The sequence below is a fragment of the Camelina sativa genome, chromosome 16, assembly GCF_030686135.1.
Source record: "Camelina sativa cultivar CO46 ecotype springtype chromosome 16, ASM3068613v1".
Taxonomy (NCBI): domain Eukaryota; kingdom Viridiplantae; phylum Streptophyta; class Magnoliopsida; order Brassicales; family Brassicaceae; genus Camelina; species Camelina sativa.
Genome location: NC_141895.1, coordinates 1,060,338 through 1,086,216, shown reverse-complemented (window position 1 = coordinate 1,086,216; position 25,879 = coordinate 1,060,338). Strand labels below are relative to the sequence as shown.

Here is a 25,879-nt window from a genome sequence, read left to right as displayed (position 1 = left end):
TACCCGGGCGTAGCCCGGATTCGCCTCTAGTAACTAAAAACATTAGTTGCCAACAAGTCAGATTGGGTCATGGGAGTGGCCACTGGGAGGTAATCTAATCATGTTGAGTCGTCTTTCGAACCAAAATTAGCGAAACCGCATGGTAATTTTTTCTAAATATATGGTGTATTTTATCGGTTATTTGAAAACTACATATGATCAGATTTTTTTTTTAACATGAAATTTGTTAAAAGAACTCAACCCAATTTATAGATTATTTTGCAAAATAATGAAGTGTAATATATACTTGGCTGTTTACAATATATACTCGTTAACTAGATTAAGATCCGTGCTAGAGCACACGTTGAAATTCATTTTATTTATACTGTAATTTTTATATAAAATAATTTATGTGATTGTTTTTAAAAGTTGTATTAATATGCAATAAAATCATATGCTAAATATGAGGATTTGAATTTTTTTGAGAAATTCCCTTCAATAGCACTAATCTAAGTTTTTCTTCCAAATCTAGCACACATTCTCAATTTTTCCAAAAGTAGCATTTGTATACATTAAATTTATTATTTAATTTAAATAACAAAATTTAATTTGAAATTATTAAACTTACCTTTTGATAGGTTCCGTGAAGGTTCCGGCGAAGCTTACAGAGTTACGGTGAAGCTTCCGGCGATAAACCTTCTGGTGAAGCTTCTTCTTCTTCTTCGTGCATTTTTTCTAGTCTTATATTTTGACATTCTTGACGAGATCGTGATTCTTTATAGCTTTTAATTGAGGGATTAGACAAATTTGTCATATTAAGGCTTTTGAATATAGCTAATTGTTTCATCACCAATCATATTCATAATTGGATTTGTAGCTCTGTTGTTGTTTCCTTGCCAAGTGTAATGGGATGAGCTACTATGGTCTGGGTTTATATTTGCGGAGAAGAAGAAGAAGAAGAAGAAGAAACTTTTGGGTATCGGAATTGTTGGGTATTAAATGAAATCTGATTAAGAATTATGAACTACTAGGTTGGTACCCGCGCTACGCCGCGGGTTGTTTTAGTTTATTATTTATTTATTATTTTTATTTTGTATTTTGTGGAATACTATTTGTTTTTTATGTTGTTTGGAATCAAATATATCATAATTAATAAAGTTTTTGTAGTGATTAATAATATTTTTTTTGTATTCGTATTTTTATAATTTGTTGTAGTTTTCAAAGTAAAAATTGAAGAAAAAACTTAGAGTTAAACAAATTGTGGTTACTGTAATTTTTGTTACACATTGGTACGTGAGCCGCATAAATGGCTTTTACAAAATTAAATACTTAGATAAATAAACATTAAAATTTACTTTAATGATATATAAATTGGATGATATTGTATATAAATATGACATTTTATTATAATTCAAACTTACTCATTATATATATATATATATATATATATCACTACCAAGTACAAATTTTTGTCAATCAAGCTCAATAATTGAAGTCATCCAATTTAGTTCAATTTTCCAATACAACATGATAAACCGGGATAAGATTTTCCTATGTAAGTATTATTAGTGGACGTTGATTAGTTAGTTTGACGACTTTAGAATAAAGTGTTTCGTTTAAATCATTGTCAACTTCTCCACAAGATATCCTTTATAAAGCTTTGAAGTCTTGGCCATGCTTAGGAGAACCAACGGTTTGAACCAAACATCTTGAATCACTTTCTCATATGAAGGTGGCGATTCTGTTTTTAATGGTGTTCTCTATATGGCATGTGTTAGTTGTTTCATTTTGTCCATAACTCATATATTGAAGCACGCCTCCAACCATTTTAGATATTGCAACTACATAACCATGATTCCAATGTATCATCTGTTGTTTGATACAAATCAAAGATGAAGCTTTTGAAATTTACAAATCATATAGAGAGTTCTGGAGTAGTAGTAAGTAGCATTTTTTGTTCTAAACCTTGAAAAAAAACGTTCTAGTCCAAAGCATCATTTTGCTCAATATCATCTTCATTCAAGACCTAAGTCAGCAAAAAAGAGGTGAGTCAATTTACACAAACGACATCTTTACCTTAATTAAACATGCGATTCTAAAAGAAATTAATGAACTTTGTCATGCCTAAGTTGCTCTTTCGTGAATTTTATTAATCTTTTGTATATCATACGACAATTGTGTGGTTAGGGAGAGGCTTACTTGAGAAATTGATATTCTTTCTTCTCTTCTTCCTTCATCTTCACATCACTATCTCTCTCTCTCTCTCTCTCTCTAGTCTATATTCACTAAAACCAACTTAATCTAAAACAAATAAATAACTTAAAACCAAATAAATTTTTATACTTTAACCAAAAATATATATATAATTCATATAAAATATCACAAATAAAGATTTTAAAAATATTATGTAAGGGTATTAAGTAAATATGAAAACTAAGATTAGAGTTTTAAACTTTATTTACAATCAAATATTACAATCAAACAATCTTGTTAAAACAAAAAAAAATTATATTTGTATAATGGCTTTTCGAGCCGGTCTGAGCCCATTGGGCTAAGTCCTAAAACTCTTAAGCCCGAACGGACTTAGTCCAAAAAGCCCAAATTTCTGGACATATATTTAAGTCCGAGCTCAGTGTTTTTCAAAGTCGGGTCGAGCCGGACCAGCCTTCAGGCTCTCGGGCTTTTCGGGCCGGTGTGCTAAAACTCTTAAGCCCGAACGAGCTGAGTCCAAAAAAGCCCAATTTTTTGGACATATATTTAAGTCCGAGCTCAGTGTTTTTCAAAGTCGGGTCGGGCCGGAGGGCCTAATTGATATGTCTAGTGTCACATAGTTTTTTTATTGGTTTAGAAATCTTAGTTGTATTAATTCAAATATTTTTATTGGCTATTGATTTTACTTGATGTGTCAACACCAGCTTGAATGTTAAAGCTGATGTGTCTTCACATGGTGAAAAACAAGGGACTTTTATTGTATTGATTGGGAATTGTTCAGTATTGTTGGGTATTGGAATTGCTGGGTACTGTTGAATGTTGGAACTGTTGGGAATTGTTAGGTAATAAAAGAAATCTGATTATGAGTGGTGGCTTGAATTTTTGGGTATTGGAATTTGAACTGTAAATGAAATGGAAAAGCATGGGTAATCTTGAAGCTAAAATATGTATTTGAGTGCTATCTTCTTATCTTGACAACAAAAATGTTGTATACCAAGTGTTTGATATAATGCCATTGAGAACAACGAAGTTGGTAAATAGTAAGAAAATTAGTTGGTTTTGATGTCTTTGGCTTCTTCGGGTTATACTTCGTCGGTTATGGAGTTGGCTAGTAGTGTTGATGAGGCAGAGTACAGTGGGAGAGGATCTTCTCGTTCTGGTCATAACCATTTTTGGGATTTATGAATATTCAGGAAAAGCTTAATAAATTTCAAGGATGTCTTTATAAATATTATGAAATCCTTCCTAAATTTACAGTAAAATCATTGGGGGACATAGTTGGACTAACGTGTCTTGAATTAAGCTCATTACAGTACATAACATATATCCTCTCTGATGGTTCTGGGTAAAATGATATGTATACGGTTGGTGCTATAGCTATTGTGTTATTTTTTATGAAAGCCATCATAATTTTTAAAGTATCCTTCTTAAACATCATTCAATCCTTCATAAATAATTTGTTTGCATCCAGCTTAGTGTTTAACCTAAATTAGTGTTTGTTATTATATTTTCTACGAATGAATAGCTTGGCTTGGTACACTCTCTTAGACCGTTCGTAAAGATAGGCATCAGATTTGAATCTTGGCAAATGTTAAAGAGTTCACCTTTTTATTTTTTTTTATGAAAGCCATCATGAAGTTCAAGAAGTTCACCTTTTTATTTTTTTATGAAAGCCATCATGAATGTTCAACATCATTATGATGTTTGGAAATCTAAACTTTTTTTATGAAAGTCATCATGAAGTTCAAGAAAATCCTTCCTGAATTTTATAGAATTCTTTTCAAATTTCATACAATCCTTCCTGAATTTTATAGAATCCTTCCCGAATTTCATACAACCTTCCCTGGATTTCATATAATCCTTCCTGGATTTCATATAATCCTTCCTGAAATTAGAGAACCTAGAGAATAGAAATCAGAAAAAAAACCTAAGTGTGTTCCACGTATTAATAGAATAAAACAGTCGGTGAATCAAGTAAAGATGGTGAATCAACGGACAAAAAGGAACAAGATTCAAAGGAGGAAGAAGAAATTCATGGGAACATGGGACAATGATAGAGAGAGAGAGAGGAACAATGATCGAGAGAGAGAGGGACAATGATATATATATATAGAGAGAGAGAGAGAATGATAGATAGAGAGAGAATGATCGAGAGAGAGAGAGGATTGTGGGTTTCAGATTGAGATGGTGTTCAGATTGAGATCTGGGTTTGTAGAGGCTCAAAAGAAACTAAATAAACTTTAATTTTATTAATAATTTAGGTTTTTTCCAAAACTGAGGATATAGAAATTTGTGCTAGTTTTGGAACATTTGAAAACATGTGCTAAATGTGGAAGAAAAACTTAAAATTGTGCTATTTTTGTCAATTGCCCAATTTTTTTTGAGATTTTGTTGCTAGTATAATCAAAAATCACTCTTAATCCATGGAAGAATGATTAATTTTTGAGATTTTATTGTCTATATATGGTTAATTAAATATTCTGTGGAGATTTTTTTTTTGGAATATCCTTGTTAAGAGGATCTGAAATTGAGATTTAACTAATGGTTACAACTCATATAACCTATCAAATAATTAAATAATTAATCTTATAATCCATATTGTATAGTCTACACAGAAAATTTGTGTACTTCCATTTTATTATATAATGGATTAATAAGTCATAATGTAATTTGTCTATTTAAGGTATTATACTCTGTTTTCATGTCGTCGCTGTGTCTCATTAGTCCTTCTTTATTCAGTTTTGGGGGTCAATTATTCAATGTTTTTTCTTAAACTTGTAAGTTGTAGTTATTTTATTTGTTTGAATTATTAGCAACAACAAAATGAGGTTCCGATTATTATGCTTGCATTGTTTAAATTATATATAAGATATGTGAAAATAGGACGACGTCTAACCAATAATGATAGTTACAAAAAAAATAACAATTACTGATATAAATACCATATTAATTTTGATAAAAAAAAAATAGTTGGTGTTATACGACTGACTTATAACTTTTGAAAAACTTATAAATTTGATATACTAAATTCCGAATTGGAGAACAAAAGTTGTTAACTGATTTCACCGCCAAGATTTCAAAATCCTGACTTCAAAAATAACTCTGTTCTAAAGCACTCTAGTTTAAAGAATTCGCTAGTATACCAGTTACTCCCGGGTAAGATTATACATACTATCTTTGTAGAAGTGTCTTGTTTTTGACTTCCCAATACTCATTGCCCCACTTTTCAACCTGTCTCTCCGCACTATCTTGTTTCTCATAAAACCTCTTGAGCTCATCATCTCCATAAGGCGGCGGCAAATCACAAGCCACCTTGACGCTCGGAGACATAACAAACGAGTCGTCCATGCATTGCCTGATCAGACCACCGTCAGTGATCGGACAAGCCATCGTCTCTGAACACACTTCGGTCGCATTTTGAGGCACAGTCACATCCAACTTCATGAGTTTCCCGTAGCCTTGCAACACATACAACATGTAATCATACACGTACTTCATCTCTAGGTTCTTCATCACGTATTCACTTCCTTGTCTCCCTATATATAGATTTATAACTAAGATCATCCATGATTGAGACAAATATAAGATCTTGGACACTGTATGTTGCTTACCTTGTCAGTGTTGTTGTTACCCCATTCCACGGCGAACTTGAGATCACCACAGTTCTCGTGCGATTTAATGGGCCAGTAATGTTCTAATGGATTCATACCTCTTGCGAAGAAATCGTAGTACTTTTCTTTAATCAGTAGGGTCATACTGTCACAGGCTAATATATATTTTTTGCTCACCGACCATGCTCGACCTTCTATGTAAATCTTGTACCTTAAATATCCAAATCCAAATCTCCGAAAATGTTTATAATTATCCAAAAGTTTTTAAACATAAAAGTATTAAATAGATAGTCACTGCATATAGTATATACCTATGGGTGCATTGGTCTTCTAAGTTGGAACTTTTGAACCCTATATGTCTTTCCTTCTCCCAATCCTGAAACCGCGCGACATTACAATAACATAGTATCAGATTTAATTTGTAGTAAAGTCATGAGTTAGCTTTTTAGGATATAGAAACTATCCACAAATTTTAAACTTTAACTCGATGCAGAAAATAAATGGGCATATTATATACCTGCTCATAGAGACGAATCATGGGATCATACTTATCGGAAAAATTACATTTCATAAAGTTTATTCTCTTCAGGGAAACCCCAGAGTTCCCTTTCCAGTAAGCATATGGAACTCTGTCCTTCCATTTAACCCTTTTGTTGGCTTCTCTAATCGCCACAGATAATTTAGTCCACTCCTTTATATTCACCTCCGGCCTATATAACAACAACAAAATAAGAGTTAGAAAATTTTATTTTCACTGTAGGGTGGTAAAAATATCCGATTTTCTATATATATGCCATGTAAGACCGCTTAAATCATTATCCGGAAAAGGTAAAATCAATCCGAAAATTATTAATTATTAAAATTGAAAAGTAGCTAAAAACATATAACACTAATACGTAAATTATAATTAGGAATTTACGATATATGTAAATTAATATAAACAAAACACGTACCAGCCCCAGAAGCTCCAATCAGGGAAAACAACGCCGTATGCTTCACGATGACCACAATACTGAAACAACGGCGGAGGAGGCCACGTGGCATTTGGCTCTGCTTGCCCGAAGTCTCGTTTCCAGATAGCGGGTTTATCATGACAGAAGAAGAGAAGCTCGAGATCAGGGACTTGGCCAGGATACGTTCTTAGAAGCTGAAGTATCCCCCAGATTGTGAGCACATCTCTTGACTCATAAGCCTTCTCGTACTGATCAACATACAATCTCCCTGATTTAATCACTAGCCTGAAGTGAGCCTTTGGTTTTGCCCTCTCTAGTGTTTCCCTTGTGATCCCTGTCTCTTCCCATACTTTTAGGTCTTGTTGGATCCATCTGAAGTAGTCAGGACAAGTTTCCGAGGAAGAGATAATTGCTGGTTTGAATCCGTCTGGGTAGTTTATAGGACATGTTTGTGTGGTGTTGCAGTTTAATGGGTACGTGATGTTTGTGTTTGTAAATGTCGATATTGATGTCGTCATCATGTTCATGTGGATTATACTCTTACACATTATTACAAACTATATAAACAGTGAAAAAGTCAATATATATGTCTGCATGACTAAAATGACAAAAGAAATGAGAAAAAGAGTCTTAGTGTAGTTAGTACCATATCCATCCAAGCACCGAGCATGAGGATGAAGACGATGATGACGATAGTGATGATGGCTAATTTCGAATGGGAACTCTGTTTTTGATGATATGTTCTTGCCTTCTGATTAAAAATTCTGTTGTTCATCTTCATAGTTACTTGTCTGATTCAGATGACTTTGTTTAATTTCCCAGTGGAACCCCCATATTAAAGAAGAGATTTGAATTATTTGTTGTAATGTGATGTAATGAAACATTAGTATTTAAGTATATTACATTTTAGAATAACAAGTGTACATATATCTTAACTTTATTGGCAATACAGTAATGGCATATATGATATTCACCAATTAATATAACTTCCATATTATATTATTATTTTCTATTAAAAATGTGTTTACTACATTTATTTACATACATGTTAATAATATCTGCATATTTCTGGAAAATATAGATTGCCAATACACTAAATAGGATGCAAATCATCTTTTTAACACTTATTATAATCTCATGAATCATAAATTATTTTCAGTACGTGTAAACTTAGAGATGAATTTTCGTGCAACTGATTATGTTCTGTTTTTGAATAGTTATTTTTTTTTTGTTTAACAGCGAATAGTTCGATTATGCAGATATTAAAGTATCTTTTCCAGATATTATTAACAATTTATTAGATAACAAAATTAATTAATTAAGTATTTATACCTACACATATATTTACTAATGCCGATTTACTAGTAAAGCATAGTATTTAGGAATTGATTAGATGCCATTATTATTAGTAACCAATTATCTCCTTAATTTAAACAATACTTACTGGTCTAATGTTGCCCCATGTCATAATCCTAGTTCAAATTTGAGAATATGCCTGTGAATAGTATATGAGAAACAAAAAAAAAAAGAAGAGACAACACACATTGTATGAGTCAGTTGGCTAAATTGGATTATCTTTAATATTTTCATGCAAGCTATACTTTCACTATTGTGTAAATCAATCTTATTTAGGACCTCTCAAGTTCCAGTACTCATCGGTCCACTTCTCAACTTTTCTTTCCGCACTTACTTGTTTCTTAAGTAGCTTCTTGAGCTCATAATCTCTATAAGGAGGAGGCATATCGCATGCAGCCTTGACGCTCGGAGCCATAACCAATGAGTCGTCCATGCACTGCCTGATGAGACCACCATCAGTGATTGGACACGCCATCGTCTCAGAACATACTTCTGTCGCATTTACAGGTACTGTCACATCCAACTTCATCAGTTTTCCATAGCCTTGCAACACATACAACATGTAATCATACACATACTTCATCTCTAGGTTCTTCATCATGTACCCACTTCCTTGTCTCCCTATGATTTGTGCCTGTATATATAGAGATTAAAACCATCACAAAATAATTATGAGTCGACATAGAACTGCGAAAAAACTAACCGAGTGGTGACAGTGATTTACTTAAATTAAAAACTATTTTGATTTTATATTTAGATAATTATTGCTTACCTTTTCCGTGTTGTTATTACCCCATTCCACTGCGAATTTGAGGTCACTACATTTGTTATTTGGTCTAATGGGCCAGAAGTGCTTCATTGGAACCATACTTCGAATAAAAAAATCGTAGTACTCTGGTTTAACCAATAGAGTCATACTATCACACGAAAGTATATACTTTTCGCTCACTGACCACGCGTTTCCTTCTATGTAGATCTTATATCTAAATGTCAAATCCAAAAATGTTTATTAAAATGATTAATATGACAAGCAAACAAAATTAGCTGGATATAAGTTGTATATATCTCTATAGAATGTATTCTGCATATGTACCTGTGAGTGCATTGATCTTCAAGGTTTGATCCTCTAAATCCTGCCTCTATCTCACTCCTCCAATCCTAAGGCAACATATGAAACAGAGGATCACAATGAATTATGAAATCCTACAGAACACTTGTTACAAGTACATGTTATGAAATAAAACTCATTATTAGAGAATGCGTGTAAAGATATACTATAATACCTGGACATAGAGACGAACCATAGGATCATACTTGTCGGAGAAGTTACATCTCATAAGATCTCCTCTTATAGGAGAAACATGAGGGTTTCCTTTCCAATAAGCGGACGGAACTCTATCTTCCCATTTCACTCTTTTGTTCCCTTCTTTTAGTGCCACAGATAACTTATTCCACTCCTTAATATTTAGCTCTGGCCTATAAAGTAATTAAAAAGAAAAAAATAAAAAAGTCAATGTTTATATAATAACTTGTTTGTTACGGCCTTACGGGTCATCTACTTTATATATTGACCAGTTTAGATATTATTATAATAATCCTGATGAATTTGGTCATACCATCCCCAGAAGCTCCAATCAGGGAATACGATGTCGTAGGCATCACGGTGACCACAGTAGTGAAACAACGGCGGAGGAGGCCACGTGTCTTTACTGTTTTTCTTAAAGTTTCTTTTCCAAATGGCGGGTCTATCATGGCAGAGGAAGAGAAGCTCGAGATCAGGGATTTGACCAGGATACATTCTTAGGAGCTGAAGAATCCCCCAAATAGTGAACACATCTCTTGTTTGGAATGCTTTCTCGTATTGATGAACGTATAATCTCCCTGACTTTATCACTACCCTGAAGTGAGCATTCGGTCTTGCTTTCTCTAGTGTTTCCCTTGTGATCCCTGTCTTTTGCCATACCTTTAAGTCTCGATGGATCCACCTAAAGTAGTCAGGACATGTCTCCGAGGAAGAGATCGCTGGTTCGAACTTGGTTGGGTAATTTGAAGGACATGTCTGTGTTGTGGTGCTGTTGAGTGATGTGCAGTTCAACGGGATCTTGATGATGATCTTGGGAATATCTGTAATTGTTTTTGTTGTTGTGGTAGTAGGGGTTCTGTTGGTGTTTCTTATGAATATTGATGTTACTTGGAATCGATTCTCACCTAATACAGACTATTAACAACACCATGTTATATAATTAAAGATCCAACTTCCAAAGAAAAACTTGAAAAAAAAAGTTTTGGAAGTATCAAAATATGCATGTAATTAATTAAATGGTTCGAAGAGTATCCCACATATATGTTAAACTATTTCATAGCCTAATCTTTCTGTTTAACGTGTTACTTGTATTGATTAAGCCAAACAAAAAAAAAAATCATGAGAAAGAGAAAAATATGTACCGTATACATCCAAGAGACAGAGGCACTAAGGAACATGATGAAGAGTACGAAGATGAAGACTTTGGTGGTGGCCCATGTCTTTGCAAGTTTAGAGTTTAAACTCGTTATTGGGTTATGATGTCTCTGATGATGATGATCTTCTGTGGACTGAACCACGTGCGCGTTTTCCCTCATTGAACAAAATTCACAACAAGAACACAAGAAATAGAGAGACAAATTAAGAAAAACTTGTGATGCAGAGCTCACAGCTGGTCAAGGACTCTTTTATAGGGTAGAAAAAGGAATTAATTTAAGGGTTTTTGGAACTATATTAGCCTGATTCTAAGTTTGATGCACAAGACAAAAGGTTTCAGCCTGTAACTATAAGTTCGATTCGATGATCATGACATGATATTTAGTAATTGTTTTATGAAGGCTTGAAAGGGAACCACAGTGCGTGCACGCCTAATTAAGTCAAACCACCTAAGTCTCGTTACATATATATAATATTATATTTCGTTTTTATTAATTTTGAGATAACTAATTCTGCCTATGTTTTTTTTTTAAAAATGAAATAGACTCATGGAACCCGTGGGGGTCTTAATAATAAATTAGCAGCAAGGTTAGAAATTCGAAATCATGCATTTTTTCAAGAGCCAAATATATTCTGAAAAAGTTATTCTATACTTTTGACGATTTTTTATAAAAGATGAGATAAGTCAAGATGGGCCAAAAGTTTGAAATTTCTATGAAAGGAAAAAAAAGTGAAATAAAATTCAATTGGTTACATTCAGGATAAGATATTAGAAAAAGAAAAAAAGTTTGATATGATATAAGCCAAACTGAAGACTAGTTTCCATCTTACTATAATAATATTACACTAAAACTTCTATAAATTAATAATGTTGGACCACAGAAATCTATTAATTTATATAGAAAATTTTTAATTTGGTAAAAAAATCATTAAAAAAAAGATTTAATCATTATAACTATTTTTTATAGAAACAAATACAAGAAAAATAACAATTATCATGTTTGAAGATAACTCTCAAAGATTTAATTATAGTAAAATGTTAGAAAGGAAATCTATTAAAAATTAATGTGTATATATATATTTTTTGATAATTTTATATAATTATTAATTTATATTATTAATGAGATCATATATTAACAAAAAAAATTCAAAAAAGTATTATTTTATTATATTATTGAATTGTGTCCAAAGTTACACTGTCTAACCAAAAAAATTTATCAATTTATAAAGATTATTAATTTTCCAAATAATAATTTATTGAGGTTTTACTATACCTATCGAAAGTTCCTTAGTTAATTAAAGTTTTTTACTTCATGCCAAAACAAAATTAAAAACAAAAATCACATCATCGTACTTACTACATATACAAACTAGAATCGATCGAGCGTTTGTAACGTTCCATATCCTTTTTTGTAAATATGTAACTAACGAACTAAAAGTCATTAATTTGATTTGCAACTAATTAAGTTAATAAAAACGCATAGGCGAAAAAAGAAGAAGAAAACGTCACATGACGGCCACTTTTGCTGCTCTACAGCACTCGTAAATTAAATACTTTTCAAGATCCATTTTAATAATTTTCCACGATAACATAATTAGACCATGCTGGGGACCGGGTTAATATTTCAAGTCTTGTCATTGCGATGTCATTTGATTAAGGTATAAATAATCTGTATACTGTAATTAGCTGTACATTCGATTACCCCCTCATTAATTACATAATTGAAAGAAAAATATTTAATATGTTATCTCTTCTGATAATCTTATTTTAAAAGAATCAAGATGAGCATAGAATAAGATCATAAACATCATCGTTAACTGTAAAACCGTAAGGACATCATTAATGGGAGAACTTTTTTTTGTGTTTTTAGATTAAATATATAGTAAAAATAATGTTAGATCAGTTGTTAAAATCATAAGTAAAAAAAATGGGAGAACTAATTATGGTGTTCTTAGAATAAAGATATAGTGAAATAATATTTATAAACATTTTACAAATTATAAAAACTTATAAAATAACATTTAAATTGCTTACTTATATAAAAGCAATTGTATACTTATAAATTAATATAATATTTATAAACATTTTACAAATTATAAAAACTTATAAAATAACATTTAAATTGCTTACTTATATAAAAGCAATTGTATACTTATAAATTAATATAATATTCATAAACATTTTACAAATTATAAAAACTTATAAAATAACATTTAAATTTCTTACTTATATAAAAGCAATTGTATACTTATAAATTAATATAATATTCTTAAACATTTTACAAATTATAAAAACTTATAAAATAACATTTAAATTGCTTACTTATATAAAAGCAATTGTATACTTATAAATTAATATAATATTCATAAACATTTTACAAATTATAAAAACTTATAAAATAACATTTAAATTGCTTACTTATATAAAAGCAATTGTATACTTATAAATTAATATAATATTCATAAACATTTTACAAATTATAAAAACTTATAAAATAACATTTAAATTGCTTACTTATATAAAAGCAATTGTATACTTATAAATTAATATAATATTCTTAAACATATTACAATTATAAAAACTTATAAATTAACATTTAAATTGCATACTTATATAAAAGCAATTATATACTTATAAATTAATATAATATTCTTAAACATATTACAATTATAAAAACTTATAAATTAACATTTAAATTGTATACTTATATAAATAAAATATTTTCTTTTTTTCCAAAAAATCTCGTCCAATCACATGAAGCCACGTCAAATAAGAACTGTGCTTAAATCAGTTCTACATAAAGAACTAAAAAAAGTGTTCTAAGCCACTATTCATTATTTTTATAATTTTTTGGGCTTAGAACACCAAAGTGTTCTCCCATTAATAATGGCCTAAAAGAATAGTACGATTAAAGTATAAATTGAAAATTATATTACATACAAATGCTAATGATATTAAAAAAAAAAAAAGAATCTAGGTTTATTGGTCAAATCATGAAAGTATTGGTTCTTCCACATCTGAATAAGAGAACTAGAGAAGTGATACATTTGTCAGATTCTAATGTGTCAGCATTCTATCAATCGGCTAGAGATTAAAAATTTATTACATTGTCATTAAAATATAGTATTTTGCTTAATTTCATGTTGTATCAATGATAAATCTAATTCACACTTTTATTGCTCAATTTAGAGACAAGCTAAACCAAACCAAACTAACTAAAAAATTGGACAATTAACAAACATTTTAATAATTTAACGACTCAATTATAAGTTTACTGCTGAAAAATCTTGTTTTGAACTTCCCAATACTCATCGGTCCACTTCCCAGTCTCTCTCTCCGCAGTTTCTTGTTTCTCAAGAAAACTCTTCATCTCATCGTCACCATAGGGTTGCGGCAGGTCACAAGCCGCCTTGACGCTCGGAGACATAATCAACGAGTCGTCCATGCACTGCCTAATCAGTCCACCGTCAGTGATCGGACAAGCCATCGTCTCCGAACAAACTTCCGTGGCATTTTCAGGCACTGTCACATCCAACTTCATCAATTTACCATAGCCTTGCAACACATACAACATGTAGTCATATACATACTTCATCTCTAGGCTCTTCATCAGGTACTCACTTCCTTCTCTTCCAATTGCTTGTGCCTATGTATATCGATTTTATAAGATCATGGCAATACATATATAAAATATTATAATTGCAATTAAGATAAAGAACTGTTAATATTCAGATTAGATTTTGGATACTATCGTTTACTTACCTTATCGGTGTTGTTGTTGCCCCATTCAACAGCAAACTTGAGATCACCACAATGGTGAGGTCTGATGGGCCAGTAATGCTTCAGTGGGATCATACTTCTTCCGAAGAAATCATAAAACTCTGGTTTAATCAGTAGGGTCATGCTATCGCATGCTAATATGTACTTCTCGCTCACCGACCATGCATTCCCTTCTATATAAATCTTGTACCTTCATTACCATATCTATATCTCAAAAACGGTACTATATATTCTAAAATCAACTAAAATTTTTCAAATCGATCATATTGCAAACATATATATACACACCTGTGGGTGCATTGATCTTCTAACTTTGATCCTTTGAACCCTGCCCTACTCTCCCTTTTCCAGTCCTGAAATAAACACGAGAAAGAAATCTAAATCTCCATGTATATAAAATCAAATGTTCTTTATTTTAGATAAAAAATAATTGATAGACATTTACATGATCATCAACGTCTTATGATCCTGACTTATCATGAGTAAGTTTTTTTCATCTACGGTTGGTTTTTGAGATCAAACTCGATAAAATATTCCAATATGTTTGATATAGATAGATAGAGATATGTACCTGGACATAGAGACGAACCATGGGATTATACTTGTCCGAAAAGTTACATTTCATAAAGTTTCTTCTTGAAATAGAAACCATAGGATTCCCTTTCCAGTAAGCGTACGGAACCCTATCTTCCCATTTTACCTTTTTGTTCCCTTCTTTTATCGCCTCTGATAACTTGTTCCACTCCTTTAGGTTCACCTCCGGCCTATAATTAATCTTACTAACTTTAGTTTTCAGTTTTTGTTCATTTTTAATTACTATAAATGATATAAAAATAAACCTAATATTTTTTGGGGGCTTAAGGATTAATTAGTTAACTGATTAAAAATATCTTTAAATTGACTATTTTGATTTAGAAATGATTGATTTATACATATATTTTCGCTATTATTAATTAATTGCTATTATGATTTATTTATTAGGCTATATGTACTATATATATATATAACTGGTTAGATCAGGGGAGCTCCTAATCCGAATTTTTTTTTTGATTTGATTCTAAAAACACTTACGTACCAACCCCAAAAGCTCCAATCAGGGAACACGATGTCGTATGCATCACGGTGGCCACAGTAATGGAACAAAGGCGGAGGAGGCCACGTGGCGTTGTCCTCTTGTTTAAAGTCTCTTTTCCAGATACCGGGTTTATCATGGCAGAGGAAGAGAAGCTCAAGATCAGGGACTTGACCAGGATACATTCTCATGAGCTGAAGGATCCCCCAAATAGTGAACACATCTCTTGTTTGGAATGCCTTATCATACTTAAGAACATACAATCTCCCTGATTTTATAACTAATCTGAAATGAGCAATTGGTTTTGCTCTCTCTAGTGTTTCCCTTGTGATTCCTGTCCCTTCCCATACCTTTAGGTCTTGTTGGATCCATCTGAAGTAGTCAGGACAAGTTTCAGAGGAAGATATCGCTGGATCGAGCTTGGTTGGATAGTTTGAAGGACATGTTTGTGTGGTGTTACTGTTGAGTGATGTGCAGTTTAATGGGATCTTGATGATGATCTTGGGGATAGTTGTCTTATTGGTGTTTCTTGTGGATATTGGCGATATTTGGATTCTACTCTCGGTACCTAATACAAACTAAAGAAATCGTAGGCATTATATATCGATGCGTAATTCAAATAAAAAATAACGTAAGATAAGAATCACAAACTGATAGGTACCAACTCTTTTTCAATGGTGTGTTTCTGTGTTCTCTCAAGCCTCTTTGGTCTAAATAACGGTAACATATTTTTTTTTTTTTTGCAATTCAGTACATTAACAGGACATTGTCATTTATTCATATACATTATTTTTCAAAGGCAATTCAAAATATATTCCTGAAATAATTTGATGCATTGTTATACCATATCATTCTAACAAAGAGATAAAATTGTATACCATATCTAACCACGAAAGTGAAGCGCCAAAGAAAATGATGAAGAAAACGAAGATGAAGATTGTCGTTGTGACCCATGTCTTTGCTAATTTAGAGCCCACAACTTGGTTTTGTTGTCTCTGATGATGATATCCTGTGGATGGAGCCACATGTATGCTCTCTCCCATCGAACAGAAGACGAAAAGAAAGATAATAAGATCTAGAGAGAGAGCTAGAGAAGACTAGGAAAATTTAGCGTGTTAAAGTGAACACATAGCTCACTTCTCACGGGTATCTTTATGAGGTTGAAAATAAATTAATTAATAACTTTTGGGGTTGAATCAATACACAAAGATAAGTTTAAGCCTATGCTTATGGGATTAGGATCACTGATTAGTGCGGAAGTTATGAAGACTTTAAGGAGAACTAAAGCGAAGCCTAATTAAGTAACTCTTTCAGCCTCTAACGTTGCGTGTCAACTAACTTTATTTTTGTTTTATTTTCACCATTATAGAATATTGTTCGATGTTAAGTTTATTTTCATGTATCTTTTCTTATTTAACTAAGAGTCGTTGCAACTAAGTTAATCAACAAGCTAAGCAGAAAGGTCAAGGAGTCGGCCAATACTTCCACTCGTAATTTGTAATGTAATACTCCCGTTTTAGCATGATTAAAAGTAAAACCGAGGCCCGGATTTATATTTTATAATTATGTCACCGACACGTGATTAAGGTATAGGAATCCGTAATACTAAGCTTAAGATTGTCAACCCCTCGTTAACTACATTACTTGAAAGACTTTATACATTACTTACGCATGGTAGTATACATATATTATGTTTACTAAATCTGTTATATTAAAGCTGAAGTACTCATTAGACTAAAATTGGACCAAAACAAATAAAAATGATTATAAAATCACTTAATTTAATTAAATTAACCTATGATTACCATTTTCCGTAATGACCATTATATCCTCCATTCAATCACTAAATATCTGCCGGGCCGGGACGCGGATCCTGTATGATCCGGAAACAGAAGAAAAAAAATTAACGGATCTGTTTGTAATCTATTTCTAAAATATTCGGATCATGTTTTTGATTTGGTTCAAGAATAGTTATTTCCTTTACCAAACAGAGTTATTCGTTAGAGGCAAACACTCCGATTTAATTGTTTTTAAGGTATCTAAATTAAAATCATATATGTTAATTACCAAAATTTAAGCTAATTGTTTAATTACCGAAATTGATCTTATCAATTAATCTTTCAGTATAATTTTTTAAAAGAGATATTTTGTGATTCAGTTAAAATTTTTGAAAATGAATATTCATCTTACCAAATCTGTTATTTTTTTTTTCTTTGCCAAACCTTAAACATTTTAAAATCGGCCTTCTACTATTTATTATAGTCACACTGATAATTGATCAACTTCTATTTAGTATTATTTATTATATATGTCCCCAATCATGCATATTTCGTAGTAAATCAATATTTCAATATATACGCGAGTGTTATGACTAACTAAACACAGTGTTTTAGGCAATAAGTGTGTAATCTTAAAATGGAATTTTGATGTGAATTTTAATTATAGGGTGTTTGATAACATCAACATTTCTACTACTTAATTTCAACCCACCCGATTTTATTAGTTACAACTTACGAGGTTGTGAAAGAATGTTGACAAAAACATTATCATACATTTAGAAAAAGGGGTTAGGCTGATAATAAATTCATAACTCTACGGTAAACCTTTTTTACAAAGAAAAATAAAATATTTTGACAGGTATAACAAATGTATAATTTAATTAATAGACATGTTTCACCTATCTTGGCAATAATTTCGTACAAAAATAGAATAATAGCAAAAAGGATATATGGACAAGGGCATCCAAAACCTTCGCCTCACACAATAATAATACACATCACATAAAATAAAATAGGGGATTTGATGAAACAGGACGGGAAAGAATAAGACGAAATGGAACGAGATGTTTTTGACTTTCTAAAATAGTTATGTGTACATTGTATATTTGTTACTTGTTACTGTACAAAGGATTAACGATGTTTAAACAACATACTTATCTAAATATGTTTTAACATTTACATGTAAGTAAACCAACTATACTACTTAACACTATTTAAAATTTTATAATTATAAAAAGCACATAAACCCAAACATTTTATTTATTCAAAATATAAATAAACTAATTACAACATGTGTCATCCCGTGTTGTAGCACGGGTATCACATAGTTTATAAATTATATGTATTCTTTAATTAAGAAGATAGACCAAAATCAGTATTGGGAGATCGACGAAAATCATAATTTGTTTTCTATAACCAAATCTTGCTTTATAACTCGTAATTTAATTCGATTTTGATATTTACAAAAAAAAAAAAAAAATTAAGGTTTCTTGGTAAGATCTTGAAAGTATTGGTCCTCCCATAAGTCAACTTGACGTGTTAAATTAGCTTTTCTCTCAAGAACCTATTTTAAATCTAGAGGGTCATAAGGAGGAAGCATTTCACAAGGGGATTCTTCACTTGGAGACGTTACCATAGACTCAGCCATGAAATCTCTCCACCGTTCCGTCGCGGCACATCCCATACTATCGGGCGTGATCTCCTCGGCATCCAAAGGAACCTCAGGCTTAAACTTCAAGAGCTTGGCATACTCTTTGAGTAAATGAAACATGTAGTCATACACATACTTCATATTCACCTCCTCTCTTATAAACCTACTCCCCATCTCTCCTATCTCACGAGCCTATACAACACCAAAAGAATCAGGGTTAACTTGATACAAATCAAACTTCAAGGTTAAATGTAATAAATCGTCAGTTAAATTTGACCTTTTCCACATGGGTATTCCCCCAATGTACGGCGAATTTGAGAGAAGTACACTTGGAATTATCTCTTATTGGCCAATAGTGTTGCAATGGCATCATTCCTCGTATATAGAAATCGTAGAATCTTGGTTTTACATATAATGTCATTGAGTCGCATGCCATTATGTATTTCTCACTAACGGACCATGCCCATCCTTCTATATATATCTTGTATCTGTAACATATCCCCCAATTAAAACCATGCTTAGAAAAATCAAATCATGTATTCATACCTAAAACGTCCTAAACGTGTATCAGTAATACTTCTGTTTTTAATTACCTGTGGGTGCACTGGTTCTCTAGTTTGGAGTTCTTGTATCCTTCTTTTGATTCCTTATCCCAATCCTTTAACAACCATTATTCAAATTCAGATAACTATTAATATATGTCATAACCTTTTGGAATTGAAATTTGGGCAAACCTGAATATAGAGACGAGTATTCCACTCTTCATGTTCTGAAACGTTACACTTGAGAAGATCTCCTCTCGTAGGATCAACATAAGGGTTGCCTCTCCAATAAGCGTACGCCACGCGATCTTCCCATTGCGTCATATTGTTCCCTTCTTTAATCGCCTCCAGCGATTTTTCCCATGGCTTTACGTTAACTTCAGCCCTGGCCCATTAAAAGCCCATATTAATAGTATTAAAAATGAATATAAGCCCAGTAATGTGGTTTGGGTTAGCTTACCAGCCCCAAAAGGACCAATCAGGGAAGACAATGTCCAAGCTGGCGTCATCAGAACAGTAACGGAAAACTGGAGGTGGTTCCTTGTCTGGTTGACCTATAAAGTCATCAGATCGGACGACGGGACGATCATCAGCGTCGAACATAAGGTCGAGATCAGGTAATCTCCCAGGGTACCTCCGTAACAACTGTAGGATTCCCCACAGAGTAAAATCGTCTCGAGTTTGGATTGACTTCCTATATCTCTTAACGTACGCTTTCCCGTTACGGATGACCAATCTAAAATGCGCCGTCCTGCTCGCTTCTTCGACCATCCTTCTAGTTATCCCCGTTTCTTTCCACGGCTTCAGATCCTCGTGGATCCAACGGAAATAAGAAGGACACGTGGATCGTTGTTTTGAACGGTTTGGATTGAATCTCGAGGCGCCATTATTCTGAGAGTAATGATACTGAGTTTGATGTGATTGGTTCTGTACGGCGTCGCATTGGTATGGGAATGTAGGTTGGTGTTTCTTTGTTATTAGCTTGGAACCTGCAAGAACATTCTGAAAGAGAGAAGGTCAACGATTATACTTTAGCTACGTACTGAGATTTGTATTGAAAAGAAGAAAAAAATGAAATCTAAACTCACAAAGTCGTGAAAGCCCAAGAAGTTTAAGAGGGCAGCTGAAATGAATAGAGAAACGACGATGAAAACAGTTGGTTTCATGATGCCTTTCCCAGGGGACGACGACGACACCGTGTTATGTCGTCGTTCTTCGTTGTTATTCATCTGCATTTTGTTTCTTTCTGTTGTTGAAGCACAAATTAATATGTTCACTCTTTTAATATATGTGATAGAAGGAAGATTGGAGAAAGAATCGAGCAAAAGACTAATTTAATTTATTACGAGTACTATACCATCGAGTCTCGAAGCATTTTGGATTTTTCTTTTTTCTTTTATGTGTTGATTTGTGATTTAATTATGGGTTTTCGTTGGCTCACTTATGCACGTTTCTTCAACTCCTGAAATATTTTAGGTTACCGACATCAATAAAAACCCTAATATATAGTTTTTTAATACTCACTAGACTACAATTTCTCGTGAGCTAGTCGGCAAGTCCCCTCCCTTAATTTAACGTGGTGTTAGAACTGGAAGATAAGAAGATAAGAAAAAGATAGAGAAATGAGCTGAGAAGAGATAACGACCTCTGCGGCCGTAGAATAAAGAGAGAGATACAAGGAAATGATTACTGTTCATTCACAAGATTGACTTATTATTGAACCCTCTATTTCTCCAAGAGGTTCTCCTCACGATCTTCTTCTGACTCCTTCAGCCACTTCCAGTAGTCTCCTTCCTTGACCAAACTCTAGCTAGCCTTTCTTCCACTGGTTCTCTTCTTTTTTTTCTTCTCTTATTCTTCTTCTTCGTCTTCTTCTTGGCTCGTTCTAACGAAGTCAATATATTCTAAGTTCCAACTGCCCAAAAATACGAGTTACCGTGGCCGGCCCTATAAGTAGTAACGTATCTGATTCTAACTTCAGCAAGTCTCAGTCTCATATATAGAGGCATTAAGATTGTAATTATTACAAAATAAATAAATCTTTTAAAAGTCCTTTAAATTATCATGAGGTATACGCTGGATCTAGGAGCTAAATCTGTGATTAGGCCTTTTTACAGAGCTTCGTTGCTTCTTCCCCCCCCCCCCCCCCCCAAATTAAAAAATAACATTTTCGTAATAATAGTAGACATGTTCTATACGGTTACAAGACGAATGGTACTAAAACCGTTTAATATTTCGTTGGAACTAGATGGAAGCCCCAGTACTACAAAATCATGAAAATTATGAAGCCTCTCTATAAGGTTATATATATATATATATATATATACAGAAACAAACTATAAATTTTTGGTGACTTGAGAGAGTTTCGTGTAGTTTAAGTCAACAAATCTTGTCGAGAGTAGTTAGTTGTCATTTGGTCAACAAATTTTGTCCGGTAGCTCTATGTTATCTTTTTCGAAATGGATAATCAAAATCTCCTAACTATTGTGAAGTAGGCCCAATCAAATCAGACCCATTTACTATTGCGCGTATTATACACGCACTCAGCCGATGGAAACTAAAAAAAATAGGACTCCACGCGCCAAGCAAAACAACTCAGAAAGACATGCTGCACTCTTGCATCTTCTTAACGTATCTGTCTCCAGCGTGTCTTCCTCCACGTCATGCTTTTGTCCCGACATAATATTATTATTATTTAAACCATAGAAGATCCACTTAATTATTGTTTGATTATTCTCAAAACAGTCTGTATTTTTAGAATTTTTAAATTATTAAAAAAATGCTTTGTTACAAAACTGTTTGACATGATTTATTACGTGGTAGTATTTGTTTAACCGTAATTACCTGTCTGTCGGCATGCTGACTTTTGTGTTCAAGCCGTAGGATCTGATGACTTTATAAAGATCAACGGATGTGAAAATAAGATAATTTTAAACAAAAGAAAACGCTGTAAATACGCTACACGGTAGAATACAGTATAAACCTCTTTCTGTTGCTTTGAAAAAAATAAAATATAAGTATATCGAATTATTCATTTTTGTCATTTTCCATTTTACTACTTTTTTTTAATTTTTATTTTTTTTTCTCTCTGTTTCTTCGGCTGTAGAGACTATGGCGGAGGAACAGAAGATAGCGTTAGAGACAGAGTCTCCGGCCAAGGTTGCGGCTCCAGCTCCGACTCCAGATCCTGTTCCAGCTCCGGCTCCGGCTCCGGCGGATGTTCCTACACCAGCCCCTGTTCCGGCTCCGACTCCGGCCGTTGTTACGGAGGAGAAAGTTCAAAACCCATCTCCGGAGCATATTACTGATGACTCCAAAGCCCTTACCGTAGTTGAGAGTAATTTTTTTTGTTTTCTCTTTAGGCATAATAATACTGATGATTAGTGCTCTTTGATATGCTTCTTCTTTGATGATAAATTATGGGTTTTTGGGGTTAAGTTTGGATTTATTGGTTTTAGAGCTTTCTGCAGAGAATTAGATTATTGGGATTGTGTCTGTTTCCCCAGAGATAAAAATTGGTTCTTGCAAAACGATTAAATATTAGAGAATATGGCAATCTCGAGATTTCTTTTGGCAATTGGTGAAATGAAACGCCTTTAAATTGTTCTTAGTTGGTTCTTTTTGGGATTTTTTTGTTTTGTTGTCATACACTTGTATAATTCTATGTTTATATGATCTGAATGAATCTGCTCGTGACTCTCTTTGTGTCAAGTTTTGGGGTTTCTTTTGTTGTTTATGTTTTGTTCTAATGGAATGAAATTCTTGCAGAACCTATAGAGCCTGAACCCACCAAATCTTCGTCTGCTTCTCTCGATAGAGGTGAGCTTCAAACAACAACGATTAAACTATGTGACTAGTGACTACTTTCTGGTTGTGCATGAATGTTTTGTGGAAGTTGTTACTGAGCTTTTCATTTGTGTTGTATTGTAGATGTTAAGCTAGCTGATTTGTCAAAGGAGAAGAGATTGTCTTTCGTCAGAGCCTGGGAAGATAGCGAAAAGAGCAAAGCAGAGAACAAGTAAGTAAGAGATATTTTTTAATGATCTTTTAGGTTCTTTGTCTGATTTTTGCTAACAAATTGACATGGAACAGAGCTGAGAAGAAGATCTCTGATGTTCTTGCCTGGGAAAACAGCAAGAAAGCCGCTGTTGAAGCGCAGCTCAAGAAAATTGAGGTATATAGTAAAAACTTGGGATTATAGAGATATAACTGTTTTAATGTGATTGAGATGGAAAGTGTTATTAATTTGAAACGTGTTTTGGAATGTAGGAGCAACTAGAGAAGAAGAAAGCAGAGTATGCAGAGAGGATGAAGAATAAGGTTGCAGCGATTCACAAGGAAGCAGAAGAGAGGAGAGCAATGATTGAAGCTAAGCGTGGTGAAGACATTCTCAAAGCTGAAGAAACTGCTGCTAAATACAGAGCCACTGGAATTGTTCCAAAGGCTACTTGTGGATGTTTCTAATCTTGAATTTGCTATACATGTTTCTTGTGTGTTTTTCAACTGTAAAGTGTTACAATTTGTGTCGTCTTCTCTTCATATGGCTTTGTATTGATCTCGTTTGTATATTAATTTTGTGTGTGAAAAAACATCAGAGTGAAATATTTGTTCATTGTTTCTCTTGTGCTATTTTCTTAAGCATTATCAAAATCATGAAGAGAAGATTGATGCACAAACTCATTAAGGATCAAGAAGGTTTTTTCTTCTTTTAAGTTCTTCTACTAACTAACGCTAATTTACATAGATTATCTCTACTTCAGAAGACCAAAAAGAACCAAAGTTTAAAACTTTTTCTTACTACACTTTCATAAGATGATTAGAATTTAGAATCCATGGAAACGACACCAACATGAGTCTGTGTGTAGCTGTCAATGTTCTCTTCCAAGAAGCTCATATCGTCATCACTTATTGGGAAATCAAGCAGAAGTTGAAGAGCAGAGTCTGTTGAGTCATCCTCGAGATTATTTGAACATGGGGAATAATCAGAACCATGAATCGCCACAGTAACCTCTTTCCCTCCAAAAGACTTTGTTGAGCTCTTTTGAAGTGCAGATGAGGAAGATGTTGTCCGAGAGCAAGGGCTTTGACTAGTAGATGGTTCGTCTATAGGAGCAAGGTTCCTGAAAGCTTCACCAATCTCAGAGTTCCATATGCGTAAGAAGTGATCGCAGTCAGTTTTAACACCTCCACCAGAGGAAGAAGGGCAGAAGAGCATCGATTCTCTAGAAAGCCTTGCCTCAGCTTCAACTCTAGCGCTTTCCCATTGAGCCATGTGGCGAGTTGTGGGAGAAGGTGGAGCTTGTTTAGGTAACCCGAATGAAGTTATTGGCTCATGAGTTTTAGGATCAAGACCCATAGATAAAAGACGCTTCTTCAAATGAGTGTTCCATAAGTTCTTGATCTCATTGTCTGTTCTTCCTGGAAGCTGTGCTGCAATAGCAGCCCACCTGAGAAAAAAAACAAGAAAGAACAGAAATCAGACAATGTTAAAGAAGCTAGAGAAGAAGAAGGTGGAGAACAAGTACTAAAAGACCTGTTTCCGAGAATGGCATGAAGCTGGACAACAAGTTTCTCTTCCTCAGCAGTGAACGGACCTCTCTTTATGTCTGGCCTTAGATAGTTTGTCCATCTCAGTCTACAACTCTTTCCACAGCGAAGTAAACCTGTTTAATTTCCCATAAGCCAAAACAAAACTAAATAAGATGAAACGCTTTCTCCATGAAACCACTCAAGAACCCTAGTTGTCAAGGTTCTCCAAAAGCCAAAAGCACTTTTAAAGATTAAAGAAATCATGGAATTTTCAGTAAAAAGCTTGATGTAAAGATGAAAACTTTCTCCAAAAGAATCTTTCTCTCAAGAATCTAACAAAGAAGAAAAGAAGAGGAAGAGGAAGAAGAGTTTTTTTTTTTGGTTTACCAGCTTGCTTAGGGAGTGATCTCCAGCTTCCATGGCCATTTTTCTGGATATGAGCAACAAGAATCTCATCTTCATCAGCCGTCCATGGACCTTTCTTCAAACCTTTCTTATCACAACAAGGTGTTCTTCCCATTTTGTTGTCCTTCACCTCGCTAACAATAGCTCTTTTCTTTTTAATCAAAATTCACAGAGAGAGAGAGAGAGAGACGAAACAGTTGAAACAGCTAGTCGACTTTTAGACTCATTATAGAAGAGACAGACAAACCCCAAAGTGAAAATAAAGAGGAGAAGATAGGAGGATCAAAGAGAGAATTTTCGAAAATATGGGAAAAGTATATGAATGTTTTTTTATTTGGTCTGGTTTTAATGTCGTCTAGATGAAATAAAAAGCCAAAGGAAGCAATGAATTTACGATCTATGTTTCTTTGATACCTATATAGTATAGTAGTACTAGTATTAAAGAAAATGAAAAAGAAAGAGGAAGACAAAGGAAAAAGAAATAAATACGATTGTGTGTGCAATAGAGACACGAAAAAAGGACGATCAGCGAGCTTCGAGCCGGCCCTGAGCA

General features: G+C 33.2%; 6 protein-coding genes across 13 annotated transcripts; 1 reads left to right on the top strand and 5 right to left on the bottom strand.

The window, feature by feature from the left end:
• Positions 1 to 5,125: 5,125 nt before the first annotated feature.
• Positions 5,126 to 7,658, bottom strand: LOC104749168 (uncharacterized). 2 transcript variants are annotated; one of them, XM_019238263.2, is made up of 6 exons: positions 7,401 to 7,658; positions 6,755 to 7,311; positions 6,319 to 6,511; positions 6,113 to 6,177; positions 5,802 to 6,012; positions 5,126 to 5,726 (listed from the first exon to the last, which is right to left on the bottom strand). In XM_019238263.2, exons 1-6 carry the CDS (start codon positions 7,533 to 7,535, stop codon positions 5,703 to 5,705), a joined length of 1,185 nt encoding a protein of 394 aa, XP_019093808.2. In that variant the 5' UTR covers positions 7,536 to 7,658; the 3' UTR covers positions 5,126 to 5,702. The 2 variants fall into 2 exon arrangements, with proteins under 2 accessions (XP_019093808.2, XP_019093809.2); XM_019238264.2 differs by having other exon boundaries at positions 5,183 to 5,744; positions 5,786 to 6,012.
• Positions 7,659 to 8,153: 495 nt separating this feature from the next.
• Positions 8,154 to 11,114, bottom strand: LOC104749169 (uncharacterized). Of its 2 annotated transcripts, XM_019238261.2 has the most exons (7): positions 10,556 to 11,005; positions 9,727 to 10,328; positions 9,394 to 9,586; positions 9,204 to 9,268; positions 8,883 to 9,093; positions 8,445 to 8,744; positions 8,154 to 8,249 (listed from the first exon to the last, which is right to left on the bottom strand). In XM_019238261.2, the coding sequence occupies exons 1-7, from the start codon at positions 10,727 to 10,729 to the stop codon at positions 8,232 to 8,234; spliced, it is 1,563 nt and encodes a 520-aa protein (XP_019093806.1). In that variant the 5' UTR covers positions 10,730 to 11,005; the 3' UTR covers positions 8,154 to 8,231. The 2 variants fall into 2 exon arrangements, with proteins under 2 accessions (XP_019093806.1, XP_010469054.1); XM_010470752.3 differs by having other exon boundaries at positions 8,219 to 8,744; positions 10,556 to 11,114.
• Positions 11,115 to 13,658: 2,544 nt separating this feature from the next.
• On the bottom strand, positions 13,659 to 16,547 carry LOC104753215 (uncharacterized). The gene is made up of 6 exons (XM_010475501.2): positions 16,300 to 16,547; positions 15,425 to 15,999; positions 14,921 to 15,113; positions 14,638 to 14,702; positions 14,332 to 14,539; positions 13,659 to 14,215 (listed from the first exon to the last, which is right to left on the bottom strand). The coding sequence occupies exons 1-6, from the start codon at positions 16,462 to 16,464 to the stop codon at positions 13,841 to 13,843; spliced, it is 1,581 nt and encodes a 526-aa protein (XP_010473803.1). The 5' UTR covers positions 16,465 to 16,547; the 3' UTR covers positions 13,659 to 13,840.
• A 2,054-nt stretch (positions 16,548 to 18,601) lies between these two features.
• Positions 18,602 to 21,359, bottom strand: LOC104749167 (uncharacterized). Of its 6 annotated transcripts, none has more exons than XM_087491825.1 (8): positions 21,083 to 21,359; positions 20,750 to 20,980; positions 20,481 to 20,638; positions 19,853 to 20,394; positions 19,585 to 19,777; positions 19,444 to 19,508; positions 19,128 to 19,338; positions 18,602 to 19,042 (listed from the first exon to the last, which is right to left on the bottom strand). In XM_087491825.1, the coding sequence occupies exons 3-8, from the start codon at positions 20,625 to 20,627 to the stop codon at positions 18,764 to 18,766; spliced, it is 1,437 nt and encodes a 478-aa protein (XP_087347951.1). In that variant the 5' UTR covers positions 20,628 to 20,638; positions 20,750 to 20,980; positions 21,083 to 21,359; the 3' UTR covers positions 18,602 to 18,763. The 6 variants fall into 6 exon arrangements, with proteins under 6 accessions (XP_087347951.1, XP_019093689.1, XP_087347949.1 ...); XM_019238144.2 differs by having other exon boundaries at positions 20,481 to 20,621; XM_087491823.1 differs by having other exon boundaries at positions 20,750 to 21,359.
• A 936-nt stretch (positions 21,360 to 22,295) lies between these two features.
• LOC104749165 (uncharacterized protein At3g61260) lies at positions 22,296 to 24,009 on the top strand. The gene is made up of 5 exons (XM_010470747.3): positions 22,296 to 22,729; positions 23,161 to 23,211; positions 23,323 to 23,410; positions 23,485 to 23,566; positions 23,662 to 24,009. Exons 1-5 carry the CDS (start codon positions 22,504 to 22,506, stop codon positions 23,854 to 23,856), a joined length of 642 nt encoding a protein of 213 aa, XP_010469049.1. The 5' UTR covers positions 22,296 to 22,503; the 3' UTR covers positions 23,857 to 24,009.
• A 63-nt stretch (positions 24,010 to 24,072) lies between these two features.
• Positions 24,073 to 25,853, bottom strand: LOC104749166 (transcription factor MYB17-like). Its single transcript, XM_019237433.2, has 3 exons — positions 25,309 to 25,853; positions 24,926 to 25,055; positions 24,073 to 24,839 (listed from the first exon to the last, which is right to left on the bottom strand). Exons 1-3 carry the CDS (start codon positions 25,439 to 25,441, stop codon positions 24,209 to 24,211), a joined length of 894 nt encoding a protein of 297 aa, XP_019092978.1. The 5' UTR covers positions 25,442 to 25,853; the 3' UTR covers positions 24,073 to 24,208.
• Positions 25,854 to 25,879: the final 26 nt, after the last annotated feature.